The sequence below is a fragment of the Staurois parvus genome, unplaced genomic scaffold, assembly GCF_062004578.1.
Source record: "Staurois parvus isolate SC_StPar_1 unplaced genomic scaffold, SC_StPar_1.0 ptg000114l, whole genome shotgun sequence".
Lineage (NCBI taxonomy): Eukaryota > Metazoa > Chordata > Amphibia > Anura > Ranidae > Staurois > Staurois parvus.
In genome coordinates, this window is record NW_028317910.1 from 7,594,565 (window position 1) to 7,622,029 (window position 27,465).

General features: G+C 45.6%; 1 protein-coding gene across 6 annotated transcripts in view; it reads left to right on the plus strand.

Annotated features, from left to right (window-relative positions):
• Nucleotides 1-27,465, plus strand: part of CACNA1C (calcium voltage-gated channel subunit alpha1 C) — a 481,720-nt gene that overhangs the window by 415,624 nt on the left and 38,631 nt on the right. For all 6 annotated transcript variants that reach the window (XM_089671829.1, XM_089671831.1, XM_089671828.1 and 3 more), the window contains 6 exons: nt 14,461-14,552; nt 14,978-15,143; nt 17,778-17,905; nt 22,557-22,653; nt 25,203-25,305; nt 25,540-25,641. In XM_089671829.1, coding sequence (XP_089527955.1) covers nt 14,461-14,552; nt 14,978-15,143; nt 17,778-17,905; nt 22,557-22,653; nt 25,203-25,305; nt 25,540-25,641 — 688 coding nt within the window. The remainder of the gene's footprint in view (nt 1-14,460; nt 14,553-14,977; nt 15,144-17,777; nt 17,906-22,556; nt 22,654-25,202; nt 25,306-25,539; nt 25,642-27,465) is intronic.

Sequence of the window (27,465 nt, forward strand, 5' to 3'; positions counted from 1 at the left end):
GGCGTGGCATGGAAGCCATCAACCTGTGGCACTGCTGAGGTGTTATCGAAGACCAGGATGCTTCAATAGCGGCCTTCAGCTCTTCTGCATTGTTCGGTCTCATGTATCTCATCTTTCTCTTGGCAATGCCCCACAGATTCTCTATGGGGTTCAGGTCAGGCGAGTTTGCTGGCCAATCAAGCACAGTAATCCCACGGTCATTGAACCAGGTTTTGGTGCTTTTGGCAGTGTGGTCAGGTGCCAAGTCCTGCTGGAAAATGAAGTCAGCATCCCCATAAAGCTCGTCTGCGGAAGGAAGCATGAAGTGCTCCAAAATCTCCTGGTAGACGGCTGCGTTGACCCTGGACTTAATGAAGCACAGTGGACCAACACCAACAAATGACATGGCTCCCCAAATCAACACAGACTGTGGAAACTTCACAGTGGACTTCAAGCATCTTGCAGTGTGTGTTCCTCCATTCTTCCTCCATACTCTGGTTCCTTGGTTTCCAAATGAGATGCAAAAGTTGCTCTCATCAGAAAAGAGGACTTTGGACCACTGAGCAACAGACCAGGTCTGTTTTTCTTTAGCCCAGGTAAGACGCTTCTGACATTGTTTGTTGTTCAGGAGCGGCTTGACAAGAGGAATATGACATTTGAAGCCCATGTCCAGGATCCGTCTGTGTGTGGTGGCTCTTGATGCACTGACTCCAGCCTCAGTCCACTCCTTGTGAAAGTCCCCAACACTTTTGATCGGCTTTTTCCTGACAATCCTATCCAGGCTGCAGTCATCCCTGCTGCCTGTGCACCTTTTTCTTCCACACTTTTCCCTTCCACATAACTTTCTATTAATGTGCTTTGATACAGCACTTTGGGAACATCAAACTTCTTTTGCAATTACCTTTTGAGGCTTTCCCTCCTTATGGAGGGTGTCAATTATGGTTTTCGGCACAACTGTCAGGTCAGCAGTCTTTCCCATGATTGTGATTCCTACTGAACCAGACTGAGAGACAATTTAAAGGCTCAGGAACCCTTTGCAGGTGTTATGGTTTAATTAGCTGATTAGAGTGGGACACTTTGAGCCGAGAATATTGCACCTTTTCACAATATTCTAATTTTCTGAGATTGTGGATTTGGGGTTTTCATGAGCTGTAAGCCATAATCATCACAATTATGACAAATCACGGCTTGAACTATCTTGCTTTGCATGTAATGAGTCTATCTCATATATTAGTTTCACCTTTTAAGTTGCATTACTGAAATAAATGAACTTTTGTACGATATTCAAATTTTTTGAGTGTGTGTTCATTTGCAGTATGTTCATGTTTTTTTTTTATGGCAGTTTTCCTTCACTTCTTTTTTTGTGTGTTGTTCACTACTGGATTGTATTATTGAAGATTCTTAGATATAGGTTGAACTTTTTGTCCTTATTGTGGATGCATTATTCTTTCCACCATATTCATGTCCTAGACATACAGTATCTCCCTGAAGTGAATCCACCCCTCACATTTTTGTAAATATTTGATTCTATCTTTTCATGTGCCAACACTGAAGAAATTACACTTTGCTACAATGTAAAGTAGTGAGTTGGTCAGCTTGTATAACAGTGTAAATTTGCTGTCGCCTCAAAATAATTCAACACACAGCCATTAATGTCTAAACCGCTGGCAACAAAAGTGAGTATGAGTGGCCACGATTATTTCCAGCACTGCCTTAACCCTCTTGGGCATGGAGTTCACCAGAGCTTCACAGGTAGCCAATGGAGTTCTCTTCCATTCCTCCATGACAAAATCACGGAGCTGGTGGATGTTAGAGACTTTGCGCTCCTCCACTTTCCATTTGAGGATGCCCCACCAATGCTCAATAAGGTTTAGGTCTGGAGACATGCTTGGCCAGTCCATCACCTTTACCCTTAGTTTCTTTAGCAAGGCAGTGGTTGTCTTGGAGGTGTGTTTGGGGTCGTTATCATGTTGGAATGCTGCCCTGCGGCCCAGTCTCCGAAGGGAGGGGATCATGCTCTGCTTCAGTATGTCACAGTACATGTTGGCAATCATGGTTCCCTCAATGAACTGTAGCTCCCCAGTGCCGGCAGCACTCATGCAGCCCCAGACCATGACACTCCCACCACCATGCTTGACGGTAGGCAAGATACACTTGTCTTTGTACTCCTCACCTGGTTGCCGTCAATTACGCTTAACACCATCTGAACCAAATAAGTTGATCTTGGTCTCATCAGACCACAGGACATGGTTCCAGTAATCCATGTCCTTAGTCTGCTTGTCTTCAGCAAACTGTTTGCAGGCTTTCTTGTGCATCATCTTTAAAAGAGGCTTCCTTCTGGGACGACAGCCATGCAGACCAATTTGATGCAGTGTGCGTCGTATGGTCTGAGCACTGACAGGTTGACCCCTCCCCCCCACTCCTTCAACCTCTGCAGCAATGCTGGCAGCACTCATACTTCTATTTCCCAAAGACAACCTCTGGATATGACGCTGAGCACGTGCACTCAACTTCTTTGGTCGACCATGGCGAGGCCTGTTCTGAGTGGAACCTGTATGGTCTTGGCCACCGTGCTGCAGCTCAGTTTCAGGGTCTTGGCAATCTTCTTATATCTTTTTTTGAGATCCTCAGAGAATTCTTTGCCACGAGGTGCCATGTTGAACTTTCAGTGTCCAGTATAAGAGAGTGAGAGTGATAACACCAAATTTAACACAGCTGCTCCCAATTCACACATGAGACCTTGTAATACTAATGAGTCACATGACACCGGGGAGGGAAAATGACTAATTGGGCCCAATTTGGACAATTTCACTTAGGGGTGTACTCACTTTTGTTGCCAGCGGTTTAGACATTAATGGCTGTGTGTTGAGTTATTTTGAGAGGACAGCAAATTTACACTGTTATACAAGCTGTTCACTTTACATTGTAGCACCGTGTCATTTCTTCAGTGTTGTCACATGAAAAGATAGAATAAAATATCCACAAAAATGTGAGGGGTGGACTCACTTCTGTGAGATACTGTACCTATAGTCTTGAAGAAGCAGCGTACCTGCAAAAAACATGTAGACTAACACTTGGATTAGGGCACAATTGTTGTAAATCTTGTGCTTCCAATGATTTTATTAGCAAGAATGGAGTTTTAAATGTTAATTATAAACAATATGGTTCATTTTGTTGAGTGTTTTGTAAAACAGTATTCTATTTGTACTTTCCCTGGTGGTCTTCCTAAAAATCCCTTTTCTCACTTATGTTTATATTTGGTTTGGTTAAATTTTGGAATAATGACCCCAGGTAATTGATGAGATTTGAATTTTCATAAGCCTTTACACCAGGCCTCAAAATTTCCACTCGCCTGCTTGCAGTTGGCAAGTGGAAACAACATGAGGGCGAGTGTGGACCCCAGCTCAGTGTTTCAGGACCTCCAGAGTCTCCCCCCCCCATCCCTCCCCATGCATAGTCCAGGCAGAGCAGAGCAGAGGAGTCCTGCACAGCCCCAGGGAGGACACTGCAGGCACGCCCCCCACCACACAGCCACCCCCCACCCCTGGAGAGCCCATAGAGTGGAGGACACGGCTGACCGCTGCAGGGCTTAGAGGATGGCCAACCACATGTTGGAACCCATCAATACAACCTTCAACTGCAGCGGCGCTCCCCACCAAAGGACCGGAGTCACTGGGGTCATCAGGAGTCACTGTGTAACAGCGGACAGCCCCACTTGCAGCATAAGGCCAACCCCACCTGCCATCGACCTCAACAACCAGGCTGCAGGTCAGCTACCCCTCCTACCACAAGATCCTCTCCAATGAAGCTGCTGGACAAGTGAAAGCTGTCCCACTGCCCCCCTCCTATTTATCCCATTACCCCCCTCCTATTTATCCCACGACCCCCATCTATCCCACTGCCCCCATTTATCCCACTGCTCCTCTCATGTGACGCTGTCACCCCATCTATCCCATTGCCACCCTCCTGTGATGTTGCCCCCCCATCTATCTTACTGCCCCCCTCCTGTGATGCAGCCCCACTATCTATCCCACTGCCCCCCATCTATCCCACTGCCCTTCTAATGTGACGCTGTCCCCCCCCCATCTATCCCACTGCCCCTCTCCTGTGATGCTGCCCCCTATCTATCCCACTGCCCCCTCTTATCTATCCCACTGCCCCCCATCTATCCCACTGCCCCCCTATCTATCCCACTGCCCCCCATCTATTCAACTGCCCCTCTCATGTGTCGCTCTCCCCCCATCTATCCCACTGCCCTCCTCCTGTGATGCTGCCCCCCATCTATCCCACTGCCCCCTCATCTATCCCACTGCCCCTCTCATGTGTCGCTGTCCCCCCCCATCTATCCAACTGCCCCCTTCTGTGATGCTGCCCCCATCTATCCCACTGCCCCCCATTTATCCCTCTGCTCCCCTCCTGTGATGCTGCCCCCATCTATCCCACTGCCGCCCTCCTGTGACGCTGTGCCCCATCTATCCCACTGCCCCCCTCCTGTGATGCTGCCCCCATTTATCCTACTGCCCTTCTCTTGTGATGCTGCCCCCCATTTATCCCATTGCCTCCCTCCTGTGACGCTGTCCCCCACCTACCCGCTGCCCCTCCTGTGATACTGCCCCCCACCTATCCCACAGCCCCCCACCTATCCTGCTGCCGCCCTTCTGTGATGCTGCCCCCCACCTGTCTCGCTGCCCCCCACCTCCTGTGACGTTGCCCCCTTCCTGTGACACTGCCCCCACCTATCCTGCTGCCCCTCTCCTTTGACACTGCCCCCCACTATCCCACCGCCCTGTCTATCCCACTGCCCCCCCCCATTTATCCCACTGCTCCTCTCATGTGATGCTGTCCCCCCATTTATCCCACTGCCCCCCTCCTGTGATGCTGCCCCACCATCTATCCCACTACCTCTCTCCTGTGATGCAGCCCCCCTATCTATCCCACTGCCCCCATCTATCCCACTGCCCCTCTCGTGTCGCTTTCCCCCCATCTATCCCACTGCCCCCCTCCTATGATGCTGCCCCCCATCTATCCCACTGCCCCTCTCATGTGATGCTGTCCCCCCATCTATCCCACTGCCCCCCTCCTGTGATGCTGCCCCCCCATCTATCCCACTGCCCCCCATCTATCCCACTGCCCCCCTCCTGTGATGCATCCCCCTATCTATCCCACTGCCCCCCATCTATTCAACTGCCCCTCTCATGTGTCGCTCTCCCCCCCATCTATCCCACTGCCCTCCTCCTGTGATGTTGCCCCCCATCTATCCCACTGCCCTCCTCCTGTGATGTTGCCCCCCATCTATCCCACTGCCCCCTGATCTATCCCTCTGCCCCCCTCCTTTGATGCTGCCCCCCATTTATCCCACTGCCCCCCCCCAATTTATCCCACTGCCCCCTGATCTATCCCACTGCCCCCTCCTCTGATGCTGCCCCCCATCTATCCCACTGCCCCCTCTTGTAATACTGCCCCTCCATCTATCACACTGCCCCCCTCCTGTGATGCTGCCCCCCATTTATTCTACTGCCCCCCTCCTGTGATGCTACCCCCCCATTTATCCCAGTGCTCCCCTCCTGTGACACTGCCCCCAACTTATCTCACTGCCCCCAACTTATCTCACTGCCCCCCAAGTATCCCACTGCCCTTCTCCTGTGATGCTGCCCCCCATCTATCCCACTGCCCCTTTCGTGACGCTGTCCCCCCCATCTATCCCACTGCCCCCTCATCTATCCAACTTCCCCCCTCCTCTGATGCTACCTCCATTTATCCCACTGCCCCTTCTTGTGACACTGCCCCCAACTATCCCACTGCCCTCCTCCTGTGATGCTCCCCCCCATCTATCCCACTGCCCCTCTCATGTGACGCTGTCCCCCCATCTATCCCACTGCCCCCTCATCTATCCCACTGCCCCCTCCTCTGATGCTGCCCCCCATTTATCCCACTTCCCCCCCATTTATCCCATTGCCCCCCCATCTATCCCACTGCCCTCCTCCTGTGATGCTGCCCCCCATCTATCCCACTGCCCCTCTCATGTAATGCTGCCCCCCATCTATCCCACTGCCCCCCTCCCATCTATCCCACTGCCCCCCATCTCTCCCACTGCCCCCTCATCTATCCCACTGCCCCCCTCCTGTGATGCATCCCCCTATCTATCCCACTGCCCCCCATCTATTCAACTGCCCTTCTCATGTGACGCTGTCCCCCCCCACCTATCCCACTGCCCCTTTCCTGTGATGCTGCCCCCTATCTATCCCACTGCCCCCTCTTATCTATCCCACTGCCCCCCATCTATCCCACTGCCCCCCATCTATTCAACTGCCCCTCTCATGTGTCGCTCTCCCCCCCATCTATCCCACTGCCCTCCTCCTGTGATGCTGCCCCCATCTATCCCACTGCCCATCTCATGTGACACTGTCCCCCCCATCTATCCCACTGCTCCCCTCCTCTGATGCTGCCCCCCATTTATCCCACTGCCATCCCCATCTATCCCACTGCCACTCTCGTGTCACTGTCCCCCCATCTATCCCACTGCCCCCTCTTGTGATACTGCCCCCCATCTATCCCGCTGCCCCCTCATCTATCCCACTGCCCCCCTCCTCTAATGCTGCCCCCCATTTATCCCACTGCCCCCCCATCTATCCCACTGCCCCCTATTGTGATACTGCCCCCCATCTATCACACTGCCCCCCTCCTGTGATGCTGCCCCCCATTTATCCCACTGCCCCCTCATCTATCCCACTGCCCTCCTACTCTGATGCTGCCCCCCATTTATCCTACTGCCCCCCCATCTATCTCACTGCCCCTCTCATGTGTCGCTGTCCCCCCCATCTATCCCACTGCCCCCTGTTGTGATACTGCCCCCCATCTATCACACTGCTCCCCTCCTGTGATGCTTCCCCCCCCCCCATTTATCCTACTGCCCCCCTCCTGTGATGCTGCCCCCCATTTATCTCACTGCCCCCCTCCTGTGACACTGCCCCCCACCTATCTCACTGCCCCCCAACTATCTAGCTGCCGCCCTCCTGTGATGCTGTCCCCCACCTGTCCTGCAGCCCCCCACCTCTTGTGACGTTGCCCCCACCTATTCCACTACCCCCCATCTAGCCCACTGCCCCACTCCTGTGATGCTGCCCCCACCTGTCCTATTGCCCCCCTTCTGTGACACTGCCCCCCACCTGTCCTGCTGCCCCCTACCTGTCCTGCTTCTGCTCCTGTGGGTGGATTTTACTAGGGACAGACTGATCTGGGGGGGGGGAAATTTACTGGGAAAGGACTGACCTGGGGGGGGGGGATTTTACTGGGGAAAGACTGGCCTGAGGGCGCATCTGCATAAAACATTTAACAGTGTCATTTCATGAGATAATTTACGAGGGCGTGTTTAGGGGTGGGACAGGGTAGGGATTGGGTAGGGCAACTGGTGGCGAGTAACTCTTCAGGCCTGGCTTACTTAGTAGCTCAGGACTTGAAATTTTGAACACTGCTGTACACGTTTTATTTAGATTTAGTATACTTAGCTGAGAAAACCCCTCCTCCCCTCTTGAAAACGCCTGGGATGTATGACATTATTTGCCTAGGCCTGGAAACCAAGATGTGATTGAAGAAATGTAGAAAAAAAAAGTTTAAATAAAGTAAATATGATAGACTATACTTTCCTATCTATTTACTGATGCTAGCAGCATAAGAATTAAAAATATTCAATGTTGACTAAGAGAGTGCATATCCACATTAACATGTCCTTTGTAAAAGCCGGCATCTTTAATAACTCAGCCAGTAGAAAGTATTTAATACATACTGAATGCATAAAAAACTCAGCCCATAAGGGTATCACCTAACCACTTGAGTGTCGGAAGATTTTACCCAATTAGGCTAGGTTCACCCTCATGTGGTGCGGTACATCGCATGTGATTCGCACAGGAATCGCACCACATTCCTGTACAAATCACATGTGAATTCGCACGGGAATCGCACCACATTCCTGTACAAATCACATGTGAATTGTGTACAGTGCGATTTATTGCTTGATTTATTTATTTATTTCAGGTACTTATATAGCGCCGTCCATTTACGTAGCGCTTTACACATATATATATTGTACATTCACATCAGTCCCTAACCCTCAAGGGGCGTACAATCTAAGGTCCCTGCGATTTGAGCCATACATTATGTATGGCTGAAATCATAATGCATCCGCACTAAAAAGGTGTAGGACCCTTTTTTGGGTCCGCACTAAAAATCGGATCGCATGGGTATTCACACTTATGCGATACGATTCTGCATATAGCACTGTGTTTTGAGGACCGATTTCGGGGTGTTGTTAACTTAACATAATCACCCACAGCGGTTTGCATGAACGGGGTGCGATTCTGATGCGGTGCAGAATTCCCACAGTAAATGCTGCAAATTCTGGACCGCATCAGTGTGAACCCAGACTAAATGATCAATTTTTTGCTATAGTGCACTGCACTTCTTTAACTGGTGGTCTAATATGGTTTAACGTGGTCATGCAACGCTGTACTCAAACAAAATTTATATAATTTTTTTCATACAAATAGAGCTTTCTTTTGGTGGTATTTTATCACCACTTTGTTTTTTATTTTTTGAGATAACATTTTGAAAAAATTACTTTCTACTATAAAACATATCCAATAACAAATTTAAAAAAAATCTAATTTCTTCAAATATTTTGGCCAAAATGTTTTCAGCTACATGTCTTTAATAAGAAAAAATCCCAATAAGTGTATATTGATCAGTTTGCGTGAACGCTGTAGCACCTAGACACTATGCTATATATACTGGAATTTGTATTTAATATTATACACTCACTGTACTAATGACACAGGCTGGGAAGGGGTTTAACATCTAGGGTGATCAAGGGGTTAAATGTGTGCCTAACTATGTGTAATGTATGTAAAGTGTGCTGCTTTATTAATAGATTGTTGCCTCTGTACAAAGCTCTGTGTTGATTGTCAACACAGGTCTGGGCTGTGATTGGACACAGCCGATCCCAGCAGGTCCCGGGCTTGAATCATTAGCTGGGACTTGCTGAAAAGCTCCTACTGTGTACAATCATGCATGTCAGCGCCCGAAACCCGGAAGTAGGCAGCGTTGTATGGGTACATCGCTTTGCCTACAGCGACCACCCATACATTGGGGCATTATTTGGTTAAAACGGCATTCCAGGTATGGGTAATTTATACATAAAGTAGTTACATTGACCTAGGTTGGACCATTGTAACTAGGTACATACCATGCGCATGCTATATCATAGTGCTAAATCACCATTGTTCATGTACATTTATAATTATACAGTGGTGCTAAAAGTTTGTATACCCTGGCAGAAATCATGGAATTTTAGCATTGATATTGAAAATATGACTGATTAGGCAAAAAAGATGTCTTTTATTGAAGGATAGTGATCATGTGCATTTATTATCACATAGTTGTTTGGCTCCTTTTTAACCACTTCACGACCGCGCTACAGCCGAATGATGGCTACAGCGCGGTTGTCCAGTTCTGAGAGGACGTCATGACGTTCTCCCAGAACGCGCCCTCCCGCGCTCCCCCAGTGGCGCTTACCCGCCAATATCTGTGATCTTTGTGCCTACAGACACTGCTAATCACATAATGAGGTAAAAGGCCAATCACAGCAGCCTTTTGCCACGTGATCAGCTGTATCCAACAACACAGCATATCACTGAGTAAATACAGTTGCCGGTTATCGGTAGCACTGTCACAGCGTGAGGAAAGTACTGCCGATAACCGGCAAATGTCACAGAGCAGATCAGCACTGATCATCAGTGCACTGCAGTGCCGCCCATCAGTGCCCAGGAGTGCCAGCCATCATTGCTGCCCAGCAGTGGCACCCATCAGTGTCCAGCAGTGATGCCATTCAGTGCCGTCACTCAGTGCTGTCAGTCAGTGCCATCAGTCAGCACCGCCCATCAGTGATGCCCATCAGTGCTGCCTATCAGTGCCCATCAGTGCTATCAGTGCCCATCATTGCTGCATATCAGTGTACCATCATTAGTGCCTCATCATCAATGCCCACCAGCGCCACCTCTTCAGTGCAGCCTATCAGTGCCCATCAGTGCTGCCTATCCATGCCACCTCGTCAGTGCCGATCAGTGCTGCCTATCAGTGCTCATCAGTGCTTCCTATCAGTGCAGCCTCAACGTACATCAGTGAAGGAGAAAAATTACCTGTTTGCAAAATTGTATAATAGAAACAAAGAAAAACTTTTTTTTAAATTTTTTTGCTCTTTTTTTGTTTATAGTGCAAAAAATAAAACACCCAGTGATGATTAAATACCACCAAAAGAAAGCTCTAGGTGGGTAAGGGGGTAAAAGTGCCCGGTAGGCAAGTGGTTAAATCATAATGACAACAGAAATCACCTAAATGGCCCTGATCAAAAGTTTATATACCCTGGAATATTTGGCCCTGGTACAGACACACAAGGTGACACACAGGTTAAAATGTCAATTAATTAATCCCACACCTGTGAATTTTTCAGTTGCAATTAGTGTCTGTGTATAAACAGTAAATTAGTTTGTTAGCTCTCATGTGGATGCACTGAGCAGGCTAGATACTGTCAAATGACCTGCACAATAAGGTAGTGCAACTTTATAAAGATGGAAAAGGATATAAAAAGATGTAGCACTACCCCCTTAGGAGTTGCTGACATTTTGGGTCCCCCCAATAGTCCTGCACAGCCAGGCAATATTCATTTTCACAAATCTGCATCCAGGAGTCAGTAACCAGTTCTTGGGCTTGTTTTGATGTTCTATTAGGAGATTTTAGAACTTTGATGGGGTAAGGGGTGTACTGGATACCCAAAAGAACTGAGGAACTGAGGACAACTTTCTGAATTTCGTACAAGTGGTTACAACAGCAGTCTCCTTTGGAGAGCTAGCCAAAGACTCCTGTAGTACCACCCCAGACCCCAGATGTTACTTTATATGACTGCTTGGAGCAATCCCTGAGCAGGGGATCCAGTACCTGTCACTTTAAGAAATAAGACAGTCCCAGGTGCTGGCTAATCTGATTTCCCACTAGAATGCTCCTTCTCCCATCTGGCCCAGGGGTGTAGGTCTCCTCACTCAGTCCTTATCCTGTGTTGCTGGTAGCTGCTTCCAGGCTGTTTAGCCGCTGCTTCTAGACCTTTCTCCAAAGTTCTAGAACAAGGGAAAATTCCAGAGGGCTGGACAGCAGAACCTCTCAGCTCTGAACCAAATTTGACCCTGCTAACTATTACACCCAGGCTGCTACTCAGCCCTCCTAGCTAACAATTGAACTAGAGCTCCCCCTAGCTAACTAGGAAGATGCTACAAAGATATCCAAAGCCTTGAATATGCCAGTCAGTACTGTTCAATCACCTATTAAGAAATGGAAAATTTGGGTATCTCTTGATACCAAGCCAAGGTCAGGTAGACAAAGGAAGATTGCAGACACAACTGCCAGAATTGTTCGAGATACAAAAAAAACACCCATAGGGGATATACAGGCTGCTCAGGAAAGAGACTGTGTGGTTGCTGTAAGGAGCACAATACGATACTTGAACAAAAATGAGCTGCATGGTCCAGTTGCCACAAGGAAGCCTTTACTGCACCAATACCACAAAAAAGCCCGGTCACAATATGCCCAACACTGTAATATGGAGTGACGAGTACAAAATAGAGTTTTATGGTCACAACCATAAGCTCTATGTTTGGAGAGGGGTCAATAAAGCCTATAGCAACAAGAAAACCATCCCCACTGTGAAGCATGGTGGTGGCTCACTGATGTTTTGGGGGCGTTTGAGCTCTAAAGGCACAAGATTATCTTGTGAAAATTGATGGCAGACAATTGATGTGAAAATACTGGCAGACAATTTGCAGTCTTCTGCACATAAGCTGCGCATGGGACTCTGTGACGGACCTCCTGGCACCGTCCGTCAGAGAACTGCTTCCTCGCTGCTGGGGTACAGGACCAAGGTGTTATAGCTGGGCACCCAAGACTAGGCGAACTAGCTTAGGTGCAAAACTGGAACAGAATATTACACATTGTGATAAACATCCCAAAATGATTATATAACAAATAAAATGCATCTATCATTAGAATATCAACAAAAAAGTGCATCAGCATCACAAAAGGAAAAGTATCCAGTGCCTGTTTGTTACAGCGTTAAATAAATGAAAGTGTCCAGTGTCCCTTAATAAAGTTCTCAGTGCTTGTGCTCCATTGGCTTGCAATAATCAACATGGTGTATCTATCCTTTATGGAACTTATTATCCATGTTTATCAGTGGGTTATAAAGTTCTTGTGCCCCTCAGGGGGACTTCAAGACCACAGCTGCAATCCATCTTCTTAGTATGTATCTGCCCCCAACTGATCTCATCCCATTCATCTTGCTCATACTCCCATTGGAAGGATTGCACACCTGTACTTCCTGGCTAACAGCGTTGTCGTTTGCTCTGTATCACTCAGGAAGCAAGAAACAGCGCTGTCAGCCAGGCTCATCCTCTAAGAATGAACTATGGTCCTTGGCACATCAGAACCCTATTTTCAAGGCGAAGCAAACTTTCTGAATAGATGCAAAGCGTTCCTTGATTTATCCAATTGCAGAGGCAGGGTGGTGACAAGCATGTTCCTCAATGCTTGTCACTGGATGGTGGAGACTTAACTGTGCTGTGTTGATCAATGTTGATCAGTTACTTGATTACTGTTTCAGATGCAGGTCTGAAAAGGTAAGCAAGCAACTGGGCAGACTGCATAGCTAAATTTTACATCATGCAGTGTCCAACTTCCTGATTGAAACATACATGTCTAAAGGGTGCTAAGAAATGTTTTCTTTCACTATTGAAATCAGTAGGATGTTGATGTATCACTCCCCCTGCTGGCTGTTATATAGCAATAAAAAAACAGCAGCTGCAGCTACAGGAATGTACTGAGGATATGCACATATTTTCAGAAAGGAAAAAAAATTCAACAGTACTGATACATCATTGTGAGTCAGTAACTAAGGTTCTCTATTAATACTAAACGGAATGAATGTGAGCAGGGGCGGACTGACAACTTATGGGGCCCCTGGGCAATAGGGGATCATGGGGCCCCTGTGTCCTTGCCCAAACTCAAAAAAGCCTATGAAAAAGGTACCAGGGGCATCTCATGGGGCCCCCTACTGACTCTGGGCCCTCGGGCAGTGCCCGAGTTTCCAAATGGTCAGTCCGCCCCTGAATGTGAGGTTAGTTCTTCTTTAACCCTTTCATTGCCACTGATGCTTGTCACATGGCAGCAGCATTAGGGGGAAATTCACACACTCCTTGCTGCTTGTAAATCTGACAAGTCCATTGCCAGCTGTCAGTCAGGTGGAAGTGAGCGAGGAGGGTGCCTCAATCACTTACACATTCAAATGTAAATGCACTTTTCAGTGTGTGTGTGTTGGGGGGGATGTACAAAAACATTGATTGCACTAAATATGTTACATATTGCCGCACACGCTGCTGTGAATTCTGCAATGTTTCTGGAGCGATTATTCATGGTTAACTCTTAAATGATGACCTGTGGGGCCTTTTTAAGGGTTGCCTATTGATAATTTTGCTTACCTAAGTTCTTTATTATTTCACGGGAATGTGCAACTTTAAGGCTAGGTTCACACCTATGCAGGTTGCATTTGAGCCATTTCTGCATTGCATTTTGCGTTGCATTTTTGCACCTGCATTTTTTTTACGTGTTTTTGATGCATTTTGCAAGGGGGGGGGGGTCATTTTTTTTATTTTTCTTGTTGCTAGGCAGATTTGAAATGCATCAAAAACGCAGGAAAAATGCTGCAAAAAGGCAATACTTGCATTTCCATTGAAGTCTATAGAACCAAAAATGCAACTTTTGCATTCAAAAAAGTTCCTGACCCTTTCCAAAAAACGCACCGGGTGAAAACGCGCAGATATGAACATGTCGCATAGGAAATCATGTTAAATGGACTGTACTGTGTTTCTGCAAAGCGCTGCAGAAAACGCTTAGGTGTGTACCTAGGATCAGGCTTGACATGTTTAGTATGTATTTGCTCAGTGCAGCCTCATTTTTTATATTTTACAAAAAATTTGATAAAATATTGTATTTGTGTGCCTTCAAATTAACTTTAGTGTATTTTGTCACTGAAAATTTGCACTTGATAAACTGTTGCGCTAATATTGTATGACATAAAAATTTGGAACTACCACCGTTTTATTTTCCAAGGTCTTGCTTTCAGAAAACATAGAATGTTTTGGGGTTTTAGCTAATGTTCCGGCATAAAAAATGTTTTTTAAACGTGCAAAATAATGTCAACTCTCTAGGAGCAAAGGGTTAAACTCTAGACTTTCTACATTGACCCTTCCCAACAAACCACTCTCTCTCTCATTTTGCAGTTGTCCTGGGGACTCACATCAATAATCATTTTGACTAATGAATGCAATTCCTGAATTCTGTCCCCTGTATTGCAGACATACGAAGATTTGCATTTTTTTTCCTCTGCAGGTTTTTGGGAAAATAGCTCTTAACGATACTACAGAAATTAACAGAAATAATAATTTTCAGACCTTCCCTCAAGCTGTTCTGCTGCTCTTCAGGTGAGTAGTGCTGCAGATGACAAATTGATGGTTCTAGAATGTTTTGTTCATTGTGTCATGTGTTTTATAGGGTCTTGGATCTTGGAATCTCTGTATTGCACAAATATACAAAAAGGCAATATTTATCTAAACACTTTACTGTACTTGGCTTTAAGCACACATCTGTCTTTATTATTCTCCTTTGTATATTTTTGTATGAAATTCTCCATGACAAATGGAAATACTCACCAATCTAATTGGCAAGTCAGTTGTCCCTTTCAAGGGAAAAGTAATCAGCACTTAGTTTGTGTTGGCCACTTTTTAGCAACAGGTTTCTAAAAGACTCTTTTCCTGTAAAACATTATTATAGACTACAACGTAATTACCTGGTATTTGTGTCCCTGGTTCTGGTTTGACCTCGTTGGTTGATAGCATTATTCTTGCAGATGTGCTACCGGTGAAGCATGGCAAGAGATAATGTTGGCTTGTCTCCCCAACAAGAAGTGTGACCCGGATTCTGAAACTCCCCGAACTACAGAGGAGGACTTCTCCTGTGGAAGTAGCTTCGCCGTCTTCTACTTCATCAGCTTCTACATGCTCTGCGCATTCTTAGTGAGTGTCTGCTCTACTAAAGATAGTATTTAGACACATGCTAATCCTCTAAATTTATTCCCAAATCTTTAGATTTGTCCCTAATCCTCTAGGTTTATTTCTAATCTGTTTCTTGTATCCCATATTGTATATGTTCATTTTCAGTCATTTAGGTTCAGCCTCAAGTCCTCTAGGTTATTCCCCAATTCTCCAGACTAATTCTCTAAATTTATTCAAATTCTTCTAGACTCATTCCCAATCCTCTAGGTTGATTCACAATTCTCTAGGTTCATCCTCAATCCACTAGGTTCATACTCAGTCCTCTATTAACCCTTCAGCCCTTTAGGTTCATCCCCCGTCCTCTAGGTTCATTCCCAATATTCTACCGTTATCCCCATTCTTCTAGGATTGTTCCCAATCCTCAAGACTCATTTTCATTCCTCTAGACCCATATGCCATTCTCCAGTTTTTTTCCAAATTATATAGAGTTCTCACCAGTAATCCAGACTTATTATATAAAATAAATCTTTGTTGCGCTATATCTTTAAATACTACTGAGAACATAAAAGTGTGCGACACCCCCAACATGGAAAAATCTTACAGTGTATAACTCAAAGTTCATCAAAAGTCCACCAGAACCATATATGTGTAGAAAAAACAACTTTTAAAATCCTCTGTGGATTCCCAGGTGAGTACCACCACTGCTGCTGCAATCAGCCTTTTACCAAACAGGTATAACCCTAGATTATAGGAGGTCATAACTCACATGGGAACTCTTGCAGTTATCACATCATAGACATTGGGAAACCACAAATAGCACCAGCAGGGATTTGAAATGATCATCATCTCCGCTCAGCATAAAACATGGATCCGGTAAGAGGACACTGAGCATACCTCTTAGCTTTAAAATTGAAAGAAATACTCAAAAGCATTTATTTGTACAAGCACAAACAAACAGCTCCATTGTCCACAAGCTCCACCACAATGTGTTTCATCGTACTAGATGTTCTCAGGGAACCATGCCCTTGATAACGTCTGGCACTCACCTGGTGATCCACAGAGGATTTTAAGGACCTGTTCAAATCAGTTATCACACAGTTCTGTGCACTGCGCAGCACCGTACCAAAAGTAATGCATGCACAATTTTTGCAAGATACAGAGCAACAAGATTTCTTATATATATTTTGTCATACGTCTATTTGGTATTGCTGAGTGCTGTTGTACACATAAGATTTGGTTTTACACTAAACATTAAGTGCAGTTTTTTTCAGTTTAAGAAAATCTAGACTTATTTCCAATCCTCTCGACTAATATCTAATCCTCTAGGTTAATTTCCAATTCTCTAGGTTTCATTCTCAATTCTATCAATTCCTTCTTGATCTCTGAACCAACTAAGTGACTTTTAGTGAGTCATCAAAACTCATTCTCAATTATCTGGGCTGATGCCAATCCTCTAGACTCATTTCCAACCTTCTAAGCCGTGACCTGTAGGCTCTCTTTTAATCCATTAAAGAACAGCAAAAATTAAAGAGAGGTCTTAACCCTTCCATACTCTATCCAATTCAAGGTCTGCCTAGCAAGGATTGGCCCAGGGGCAAGTAAAATCCAGAGGCCCATGGTGCAGTGACTCATCCCTCCCTCTTCACTGCCTCCTCATGACCTCCATCCCAGGCTGAAGCTCCGCTCCAGGTACTCTCTGCTCACCGAGTCTGGGCTGGAAAGCACCTGCTGCACTCACTCTGGGTTCCCAAACTGGCTGGCAGGGGGCGGCCGGGGGATGCAGAGGAGAGCCGGTCAGCTCAGTCGGGGCTTGCCGTGGGAGGTGAGCCTCTGGTGGGGCATGGAACCGGCCTGCTCAGACACAGCATACTCCATCCATACCGGGGGGTGGCCTGCCCTCTATCCTCATCCCACACTAGGTAGGACACCGGCAGAGACTTTTTACTCCTCTTCACCAGGAAGCCTTTAGGCATTGGTGTGCATGTGTGTGTGTGTGTGTATATATATATATATATATATATATACATATATATACATACACACACACACACTCTTCAGCAGCACATAGATTATACAATCAGGTAGAAGGAAAGAAAATCACTTGATTCATCCATCATCACAGTCAGTGTTGATGGGGGAATCTCTCCCATGGCCCTATTGTATTTTGACAGGAGTGATACAATCATCACTGCAGCCATAGTCACAGACAGTGATCACCCTAAAAAAAACCCAGCAGGCTGGTTGTACTGAAGTCGATCCATCAATCGTCTTCAGTACAACCAGCCTGCCCATAGACGGATTGAAATTTTGCTGGTTCCTGCTGAAGCAAATTTCGACTGTGGCCATCCGCAGGGGAGCCACAGTCCGGCCTCTTGGGGTTCCCTTCACAGTGGCATCAGAGTGGCCTGGGGGGGCAATTGCCTCCCAGCCCAGTCCGCCCCAAACCAATTGCTGTTTGTGTTGATATTGGAAATCTCTCCTTGTTTCCTGTCCAGGGGGGAAAATGAGGGGAACTCTGCCCAGCAGAGAAGCATAAAACAATGAGGAAAAAAAAGAAAACTGCATATTCCCATAGCAACCAATAAGATTTATCTTTTTTTAAACTCTGTCATTTTTGAGGATATTATCGGTGCTATTCTACCTTTATCTCTACAGATCATCAATTTGTTTGTCGCGGTCATTATGGATAATTTTGACTATCTGACGCGGGATTGGTCCATATTGGGCCCTCATCATTTGGATGAATTCAAGCGAATCTGGGCAGAGTACGATCCAGAGGCCAAGTAAGGATGGGAACTGACAGAATATTGTGAGAAAAACCTCTGATATTCAGTGATGGAAACAATGGAGACAACGGCCCTAACTTACTACAGGATATGTGCTCACAATAGCACATCATGTACTCAGGCAATTTACTATGGGGTAGATTTACTAAAACTGGTGCACTCAGAATCTGGTACAGCTGTGCAATTAGGCTTTGGCAATAAAACCTGGAAGCTGATTGGTTTCTATGCAGAGCTGCACCAGATTTTGCACTCTTCAGTTTTAGTAAATAGCCTTCTATGTGTCCGCGATGTAGCGCACAGGCTACAACATATATACAAAGAATATACAAAGTGTGGTTTGCTATGGAATGTACATTCCAACACCTAAATGTATGCCAGCTAAACAATGTGGCTTTCATCAGTTTTTTATAGCAAATTTAAATGTGCGTGCCATGTAGAGAAAAAGGGGGAATTAAAGGAGACTGTGAAAAACCCTAATTTTCAAAAAGCCTCAGTGAAACATGCACAGAAGAGTACTGCACTTGGGGATGAGTGTACAAAAAAAATATTTATATTGTGATCAATTTCAGTATGTATTAATTAGTTAAAGCAATGCTCCAAAAAAAATGGCTTCTGTAATAAAAGAATGAATTCTTCAGCAATACAGCCTTCAGCAACATCATCAGCATGGAAGAATCTTGTGAATGTCAGTCTCCTGGTCCCCACTGTATAGTGCATCCAGAAGTATTCACAACGCTTAACTTTTGCCACATTTTGTTATGTTACAGCCTTACTCCAAAATGGATTAAATTCATTTTTTTCCTCAACATTCTACAAACAATACCCCATAATGACAATGTGAAAGAAGTTAGTTTTGAAATCTTTGCAATTTATTAAAAATAAAAAATGAAAAAAGCCGCATGTACATAAGTATTTACAGCCTTTGCTCAATACTTTGTTTAAGCACCTTTAGCACCAATTACAGCCTCACGTTTTTTTGAGTATGATGCTACAAGCCTGGCACACCTATTTTTGGCCACTTTCTCCCATTCTTCTTTGCAGTACCTCTCAAGCTCCATCAGGTTGGATGGGGAGCGTCGATGCACAGCCATTTTCAGATCTCTCCAGAGATGTTCAATCAGATTCAAGTCTTGGCTCTGGCTGGGCCACTCCAGGATTTTCACAGAGTTGGGCCATAGCCACTCCTTTGTTATGTGGGCTGTGTGTTTAGGGTTGTTGACCTGTTGAAAGATGAACCATCACCCCTGTCTGAAGTCCAGAGCGCTCTGGAATAGGTTTTCATCAAGGATGTCTCTGTAGATTGCTGCATTCACATTTCCTTCGATCCTGACTAGTCTCCCAGTTCCTGCCGCTGAAAAACATCCCCACAGCATGATGCTGCCACCACCACGCTTCACTGTAGGGATGGTATTGGCCAGGTGGTGAGCGGTGCTTGGTTTCCTCCAGACATGACGCTTGGCATTCAGGCTAAAGAGTTCAAGCTTTGTTTCATCAGACCAGAGAGTTTTGTTTCTCATGATCTGAGAGTCCCTCAGGTACCTTTTGGCAAACTCCAGACGGGCTGCCATTTGCCTTTTACTGAGGAGTGGCTTCCATCTGGCCACTCTACCATACAGGTCTGATTGGTGGAGTGTGCAGAGATGGGTGTTCTTCTGGAAGGTTCTCCTCTCTCCACAGAGAAATGCTGGAGCTTTTTCACAGTGACTATCGGGTGCTTGGTTACCTCCCTGGCTAAAGCCCTTCTCCCTCCATTGCTCATTTTGGCTGGGCGGCCTGCTCTAGGAAGATTCCTGGTGGTTCCAAACTTCTTCCATTTACGAATGATTGAGGTCACTGTGCTCATTGGGACCTTCAATGCTGTAGAAATTTTTATGTACCCTTCCCCAGATCTGTGCCTTGATACAATCCTGTCTCGGAGGTGTAAGAACAATTCCTTGGACTTCATGGCTTGGTTTGTGCTCTGACATGTACTGTTAACTGTGGGACCTTATATACACAGGCTTATGCCTTTCCTAATCATGTCCAATCAACTGAATTTCCCACAGGTGAACTCCACGTTGTGGAAACATCTCAAGGATGATCAGTGGAACAGGATGCACCAGTGCTCAATTATGAGTGTCATGGCAAAGGCTGTGAATACTTATACACATATGTTTTTTTTCTTTTTTTCTTTTTAATAAATTGTAAAGATTTGAAAATGAAACTTCTTTCACATCGTCATTATGGGGTATTGTTTGTAGAATGTTGAGGAAAAAATGAATTTAATCCATTTTGGAAGAAGGCTCTAACATAATATAATTTGGCAAAAGTTAATACTTTCTGGATGCACTGTATGTTTTGGTTCCTCCGTCCAGCTTCCCTGTCAATACAGGACACCAGGAGTGTCAGAAAAAACACTCTGGTAGCAACACACAGTTGAATTTTCACTGGCACTAGGACATGTCAGTAATTGCTTTTCATGCACATGCCTCTTGGACAGGCCTATTGGCTAGTCAGCCTGAAGGCCTGCCTCATCATTGCACTTGGCACTTTTTCATTTTTCACTCTTTATCATGGGTACTTGCACTGCACGTGTGTTTGTTGTTTTTTTTATTTATACACAGAGACTGAAGGTGCAGGTTATTGGGCCCTGCCCTGATATTGGGGGGAGGATCCGTGACCTTTGGGACTTTTTCCTGTCCACAACTGGGGGCATCTCTCTTTGGAAGAATCCCCCACCAAGTACTTGGAGGATCGGCTTTGGCAAGTCCCTAAAGAATGGAGTCCATCTGGTTTCAGTTTAGGTAGACTATGGAGTCTTTTGCCCGTCAGGAGCTTTGTGCCCTGGGGGTTCATGGTCTGGGGGTCCTCTTTGGAGATTTGGCCATTTTGGTACCCTCGTGCATGTTTTTTGTGTGCTGTGATTCCACAATTCAAATTTTTTGGTTCAGGGATTCAAGAAGCTCTGCACTGCAAATCTCTGTAAAAAAATAAAAATAAACACTGGACACAAAACTTGTGTAGGATTGGGTGTAGTCAGGGACCTAGCACAACTGGATGTGTGTTGGACGTGCAGACTTTGCCAGAGACTATATCCATGAACACAGCGGTGTTTGGACTCACCAACCACTGAAGATATTAGTATTCAGAGTCTTTTATTGCAGTCACCATTCTTTGTCACTATTTTGGGAAGAGATAGTCACTTTAAATGAAAAATATGTCAAAAACAAAGAAAGCTTAAAGTGTTACCAAACCCACAACCTAAGGGGTTAATCCTGTTGTGTAAAAAGGATGTTTGATCCTGTCTTCTATGATACTCCCCTTCTTCTACTGTCCCTAAGCCATCTACTGATATTACAGAGCTCTAGGCGTCACTCTGCACATGCTCAGTTTAGTGTGAATTGCTAGAGAGCTTTTTTTCTTTCTTTGGGGGGGGGGGTGCATGTGATCAACACAGGGTCAATCAGCACTGTCCAGAAAGAGGGTCAGGAATCATGCAGCCTCATAGGACAATCAGAGCAGAATGAAAACTCCTCCTACTAGATTAACCAGTGCTCGGCTGGACACAGAAGTCACAGGACTGCTATATACTGCTGATGAGAAAAAGTATTTAGAAGTTTATATTTACTAAAATAATTGCATTTCCATGTTCTGTGTATGGTGGGAGACCAGATATAATGAATGCAGGGTACTGGGTTTACTAATACTTTAAAGTGATACTAAAATGCTTTTTGTTTTGCTTTTTTAAATAACAAACATATTATACTTACCTGCTTTGTGCAGTGGTTTTGCACAGAGCAGCCCAAATTCTCCTCTTCTTGGGTCCCCCACCGGCACTTCTAGACCCTCCCTCCTGTTGGGTGCCCCCATAACAAGCAGCTTGTTATGGGGCACCCGAGCAGGCATGCTCCCGAAACCCCTCCCTCTACTAATTGGCTCGCTGGCTGTGATTGACAGCAGCAGGAACCAATGGCTCTCACTGCTGCCTCCATCAATCAGGAGTGAGAGCCCCCAGAGAACTGAGGCTCTCATGGACACCGTTGGAACTAGAGGGGGCTCAGGTAAGTGTTTGGGGGGGCTGCAACACACAGGTTTATTACCTTCATGCATAGAATGCATGAAGATAAAAAACCTTGAGCCTTTGAACCACTTTAATTGATACAATATATCCTGGCACAGAAACTTACATTTTACTATATTACTCACTAGCCATAGAGGATATAAATTAACTTTTTGTGCACTAAGTGTCAGTTGTCCTGCGTTGTAACTTCCTATGCATTGAATGCATTGGACAAATCCCCTCCCGAGCAAGTGGATTGCAGCCACAGTCTGCTCTTTGTGAAAGGTACCTTAGTGTAATCAAGTGAGCATGATAATCATACCTGCTGTAAGGAGACCCTGCATTACTGTGCTCCATGTCATATGACCTTAACCCAGCATTAGAGTAAATGGCTGCTGCAGCTGTGTGCTGTGGGTCCCCTAACCACCACACCATTAGCATGCGCTCATATACAAGCGCAGTACTGTATATAGCATTAAAAATCTACTAATTTCTAAATCACATTTAATAAAATGAAAGTCCAGCATCATTAGTGATAATCTTCAGTATCTAAACATCATTTGTGCTTCACCTAAATGGCAACTTTTTAATGATCTCTTTTGTCCCTAGGGGGCGCATCAAGCACCTGGATGTAGTGACACTTCTGCGGCGGATACAACCTCCTCTGGGTTTCGGCAAGCTGTGCCCGCATCGTGTGGCATGTAAGGTAATCTAATAACTCAAAGCAGGAACTAATTATGACATTAATGTGTCATTACTACTAGGTACTCCTTAAACATTGGTACCTAAAGTATGGCCACTGTCACAGTTTTTTTTTAATTCTTTATTTAATAAAAAAGCAGTTTCCATGACAGAGAGACATCAATAGATGAAATACATACACCATTTCGCAAAATACAGTAGTATGCTTCAAGTGAGTGAAATTGTGATATTAAAAAGGAAAGAACAGAGTCATAATCCGTGTGGGCCTTGCAAGCTATCCATGGGAGAGTTAGTAACAACTCCCTTTCCGTAGACAACAGAAAGTGTAGATTGAGTCATGGAAGCAAAATAATTTTAGATGAGGGGGGAGAAGAGAAAGCAAAGGAGGGAGAAGGAAGGGGAAGAGAAAGAAAGGGGGGGGGATAGGAATAATAATGATGGTAATAGAGAAATAAATTCAAGGAATGTGTTGGTGCATCCTAGTGGGGAGCCTCAGCAAGCGCTCTCAATCAGCAGACTGTACATCAAAGAGGGCTTTCCCTGTTTGTCTTCAGAGTAGGCAAACGTGTTCCACAACATCCAGGTTTTAGAATACCTCTCATGCTTATGCTGCGTTGTAAGCTCCAGATCCAACATTTGGTTTAGTTCTTCTACCCTGCGGAACCAGAGGCTTATGGTCGGTGGCTGCGGGCATTTCCAAGTAAGGGGACTGTCCATCAAAGAGGGCTTTTCCTGTTTGTCTTCAGAGTAGGCAAACATGTTCCACAACATCCAGGTTTTAGAATACCTTTCATGCTTATGCTGCACGGTAAGCTCCAGATCCAACATTTGGTTTAGTTCTTCTACCCTGTGGAGCCAGAGGCTTATGGTCGGTGGCTGCGAGCATTTCCAAGTAAGGGGAATGCATGATTTGGCAGCGTTAAGGAGATGGTGAATTATGGATCGCTTATAAATTTTAGCTGGGATCTTTAAGACATGAAGGAGAAAAAAAGCTGGGTCTTTCGGGACCACATAATCTGAGAATTTTTGTCCAGTAAAGGTCAAGTTTGGGACAGAACCAGAAGATGTGCTACAGTGTCCCCCATCCCTCCTGGCATCACTAGCAACAATCAGTAGAGTTTGTAAAGAATTTATGTAAAAGAGATGGTGTATACCAACAAGAATTTTAAAGTTGGTCTCCTGGACTCTCATACAGATTGAGGATTTTAGAACAAACCGGATAATATTGTTTTGTTGTTCCAAAATAAAAGTTTGTTCCAGGTCCACTTACAGACAGTAGTTCTCTGGGGGTGCCACCAGTAGAGCATATACTTTTGAAAGCACGTGGGGTAGAGCCCCTTGGACGGAGCAATATTCCTCAAATGTAGTGAGACGATGGTTAAAGTTACGTGGAGATGGCCAGGAGTTCAAAAAGTGGTGTAACTGTAAAGCCTTCCATAAATCTAGACAAAATGGGCCTGTAGGGCTCATTAATGAGTACAGGCATGGCCAATTATCCGCCATCAGGAAGTGAGAGGCCTGAAACCGACCAGAGTTCTGTAAGGTCTGAAAAAACACATCATGGAGACCCGGGAGAAGAGCTGGTTTCCCAGGATGGGGAATAGTAGAGAGTCTGTAGAGGAGAGGGAGGCATAAACGAAAAGCTCAGAGCACGTTTGTGTCGTAGGTCCTATTAAAGGACTTGCCTTCAGAGAGTGTGGTAAGGTCTCAGAACACTATGGCTTGCTATGTAATGGAAGACAGCTTTGACCCTGTTAGAGTTGTGTTTAAAGCTTAGTGTCCTGGTGCCACCAAAAGTCAATAATTCTCACTGTCACAGTTTTTATCACCTTGTAATTATTAGTCATCCTTACCTCCATAGATTATCATATAATGGAACATTCTCTGGTATTGTAGGATGTACCTACTGGGAGTGAGACTGTACAGTCTCTGGGCCTTGGAGGTTTAGGGTAAGCAGAATAACAGCTACTCCTTCTTACTTCGCACCATGAATGCAATACATTTATAAAGCTGGAGCAATATTTCTGTAAAATGCCCAGGAGATTTGTTTTCTGGGCTAAGAGTGCTCCTTTATAGATGAAAATGAAGACTTTTTAGTGAACATCTTCTTTGCCCAAGTACTGGGGGAGGCACCAGTACCATTTATTTACCTCTCCTTCACTCTCTTGCCACACAGTTTGCCACTGGGAAACCATGGCAGGAGATCATCCCATGTAACCTCCCAGTTGCTTTTTGGAGCTTAGAATGAGCCAAGGACTTTCTTGTGTCAGTGCAGTGAGTGAATCACCAGGCACCAACCTTGTCATGTGAAAAGAAGGGAAATGAATTCACTTCCAGTGGCAGAACAGTACGCCTGGGGCATTAAAGGAAAGTGCCTATGTACTGCTGGTGAGGCCAGCATTAAACTGAACCCCTTGTTTTGCCCTGAGTGGACAATCCTCCAGTTCACTTTCAGTATTAAGTTTTTTTATCTTTTCCTTTTAAATATGTCGTGATATTTGTACTGCCAAATAAGAAACATAGACTTATTTTGTGTTCTTCTCTCCCGATCAGCGGCTGGTTGCCATGAACATGCCTCTGAACAGCGATGGGACAGTCATGTTTAATGCTACTCTCTTCGCTTTGGTTCGGACATCTCTATGCATCAAAACTGACGGTAACTTTGTTCTGATGGTCAAAAATGTACTGTTGTCTTTTTGTTTTTGATCTAATGCTTTAATAATAAGACATTGCAAAGTGTCAAGGTGACAGCAAAGATTAGTGAGGCACAACAGCCAATAAGGCTTCAGTCCACATTTAATGTGATTGCTGTTTCTTTTTTGCTGTTGTATTTTATTTGGAAACCTTTAAGTGAGTAACAGCCCTCTTGGGTCCATTGTCCCATTTGCAGGTAACCTGGAACAGGCCAATGAGGAACTCAGAGCTATCATAAAAAAAATCTGGAAGAGGACCAGTATGAAACTGCTTGACCAGGTGGTGCCGCCAGCTGGGGGTAAGTAAACTGTGCCAAAATAAAAGTGCCATCTATTGTCATCCACTAGAGGCAGTAGCATACCTGCTACCAAGACTAGTCATTTTTCAACATCCCTGCCCCCAAACATGCATAGCAAAACAGCTAACCTTATAAAGCTCCACATTGTGGGTGTGGTCATACTGTGCTTAACTCTTTAAGTCCTGCACTCCACTTTTAAACTCAGCTGGCCATACCATTTTTGCAATTTTTCCCTGTTAATTTTTCGCTTACAGCTTTCAGACTTTGTAAACAAACCCCACAGCTCACACATTTTATGAAAGTACAAGTAAAAAGAGGTGCTATTGATTTTGTAGTTCCTGCAACAGTTGCGCAAATGCTTACCAAAACAATATTTTCAGCAAAAATACACTAAAATCATTATTAGCAGACACAAACACAACACAACTTCCAAAATTTATACTACATTTTTACAAAATCTAAAAGCTAAAACTTTACTGAGTTGATAAATATCAAATAATTCTAAATTTTAAATTGTGCCTTTTTGCAAAATGGTGAAAATCGAAGGTATGCAAAACTGTAAATAAGCAACATACTCTAAAAATCTAGAGGTTATCCTTTTTCATTTACAGCTTTCAGAGTTTGTAAAAGACCCCCAAGCTAACAACTTCTGGTAAAGTAGAAAAAGTAGAATAAAAAGATGGTGGTATTGATTTTGTAGGTCCCCCGTTAATTGCTCAAATGTTAATCTAAACAATATTTTTGCTAAACATACACTAAAATCATTATTAACAGACACAAACACAACAGGTCTTGGGGCTCATTCACATGAACGCTGTGGCCTGTGCAGTGTGAATCAGCAGTTCATTTGTGTGGCTGGAGCTCCTCCTTACCCCTCCTCCTCAGACCCCAAGACCTCTCCCCGCTCCTCAGAATCCTCCAGACCTTACCCCTCCTCCTCAGACCCCCCAGACCTTCCCCCTCCTCCTCAGACCCCCCAGACTTCCCTCCTACTCCTCATACCCCCCCAGACCTCCCCCCTCCTCAAACGTCCCCCCTTAGTCCCTTAGTCCTCCCCCTTCTCAGACACCCCCCACAGACCTTCCCTTCCTTCTCAGACCCCCACCCCCCCAGACCTTCCTCCTCCTCCTCAAACCCCCCATACCTTCCCCCTCCTCAGACCACCTCTCTTCCTCAGACCCCCCCTAAGCCTCCCTCCTTCTCCTCAGACCCCCCCCCCGACCTCCCCCTTCTCAGATGTCCCCCATAGCCCTCCTCCTTCTCAGACCCCCCCAGACCTTCCTCCTCCTCCTCAAACCCCCCATACCATCCCTCTCCTCCTCAGACTCCCCCAAACCGCCCCCCTCCTCCTGAGACCCCTCCTAGACCTCCCTCCTCATCAGACCCCCTCCAAAGCTCCCCCCACACCTCAGACCACTCCCAGACTTTCCCCCCCTCCTCAGACCCTCCAAGACCTCCCTCTTCCTCCTCAGATCCCCCAGACCTCCCCCTTCCTTCTCCTCATACCCCCCCAAGACCTGCCCCTTCCTCCTCAGACCCCCTCTCCTCCTCAGACCCTCCCCCCCCCAGCCCCCCTCCTTCTCAGACCTTCCCAGCCCTCCCTCCTTCTCCGACCCCCTCAGATCTTCCCCCTCCTCCTCAGTCCCCCCCAGACCTCCCCCCTCCTCCACAGACATCCCTCCTCCTCCTCAGACCCTCCCCCTTCCTCCTCAGAGCTCCCAAACCTCCCTCCTCCTTCTCCTCAGACCCCCCCAGGTCTCCCCCCTCCTCCTCAGACTTCTCCTGACCTCCCCCCATCCTCCTCAGACCCTCCCCCCCAGACCT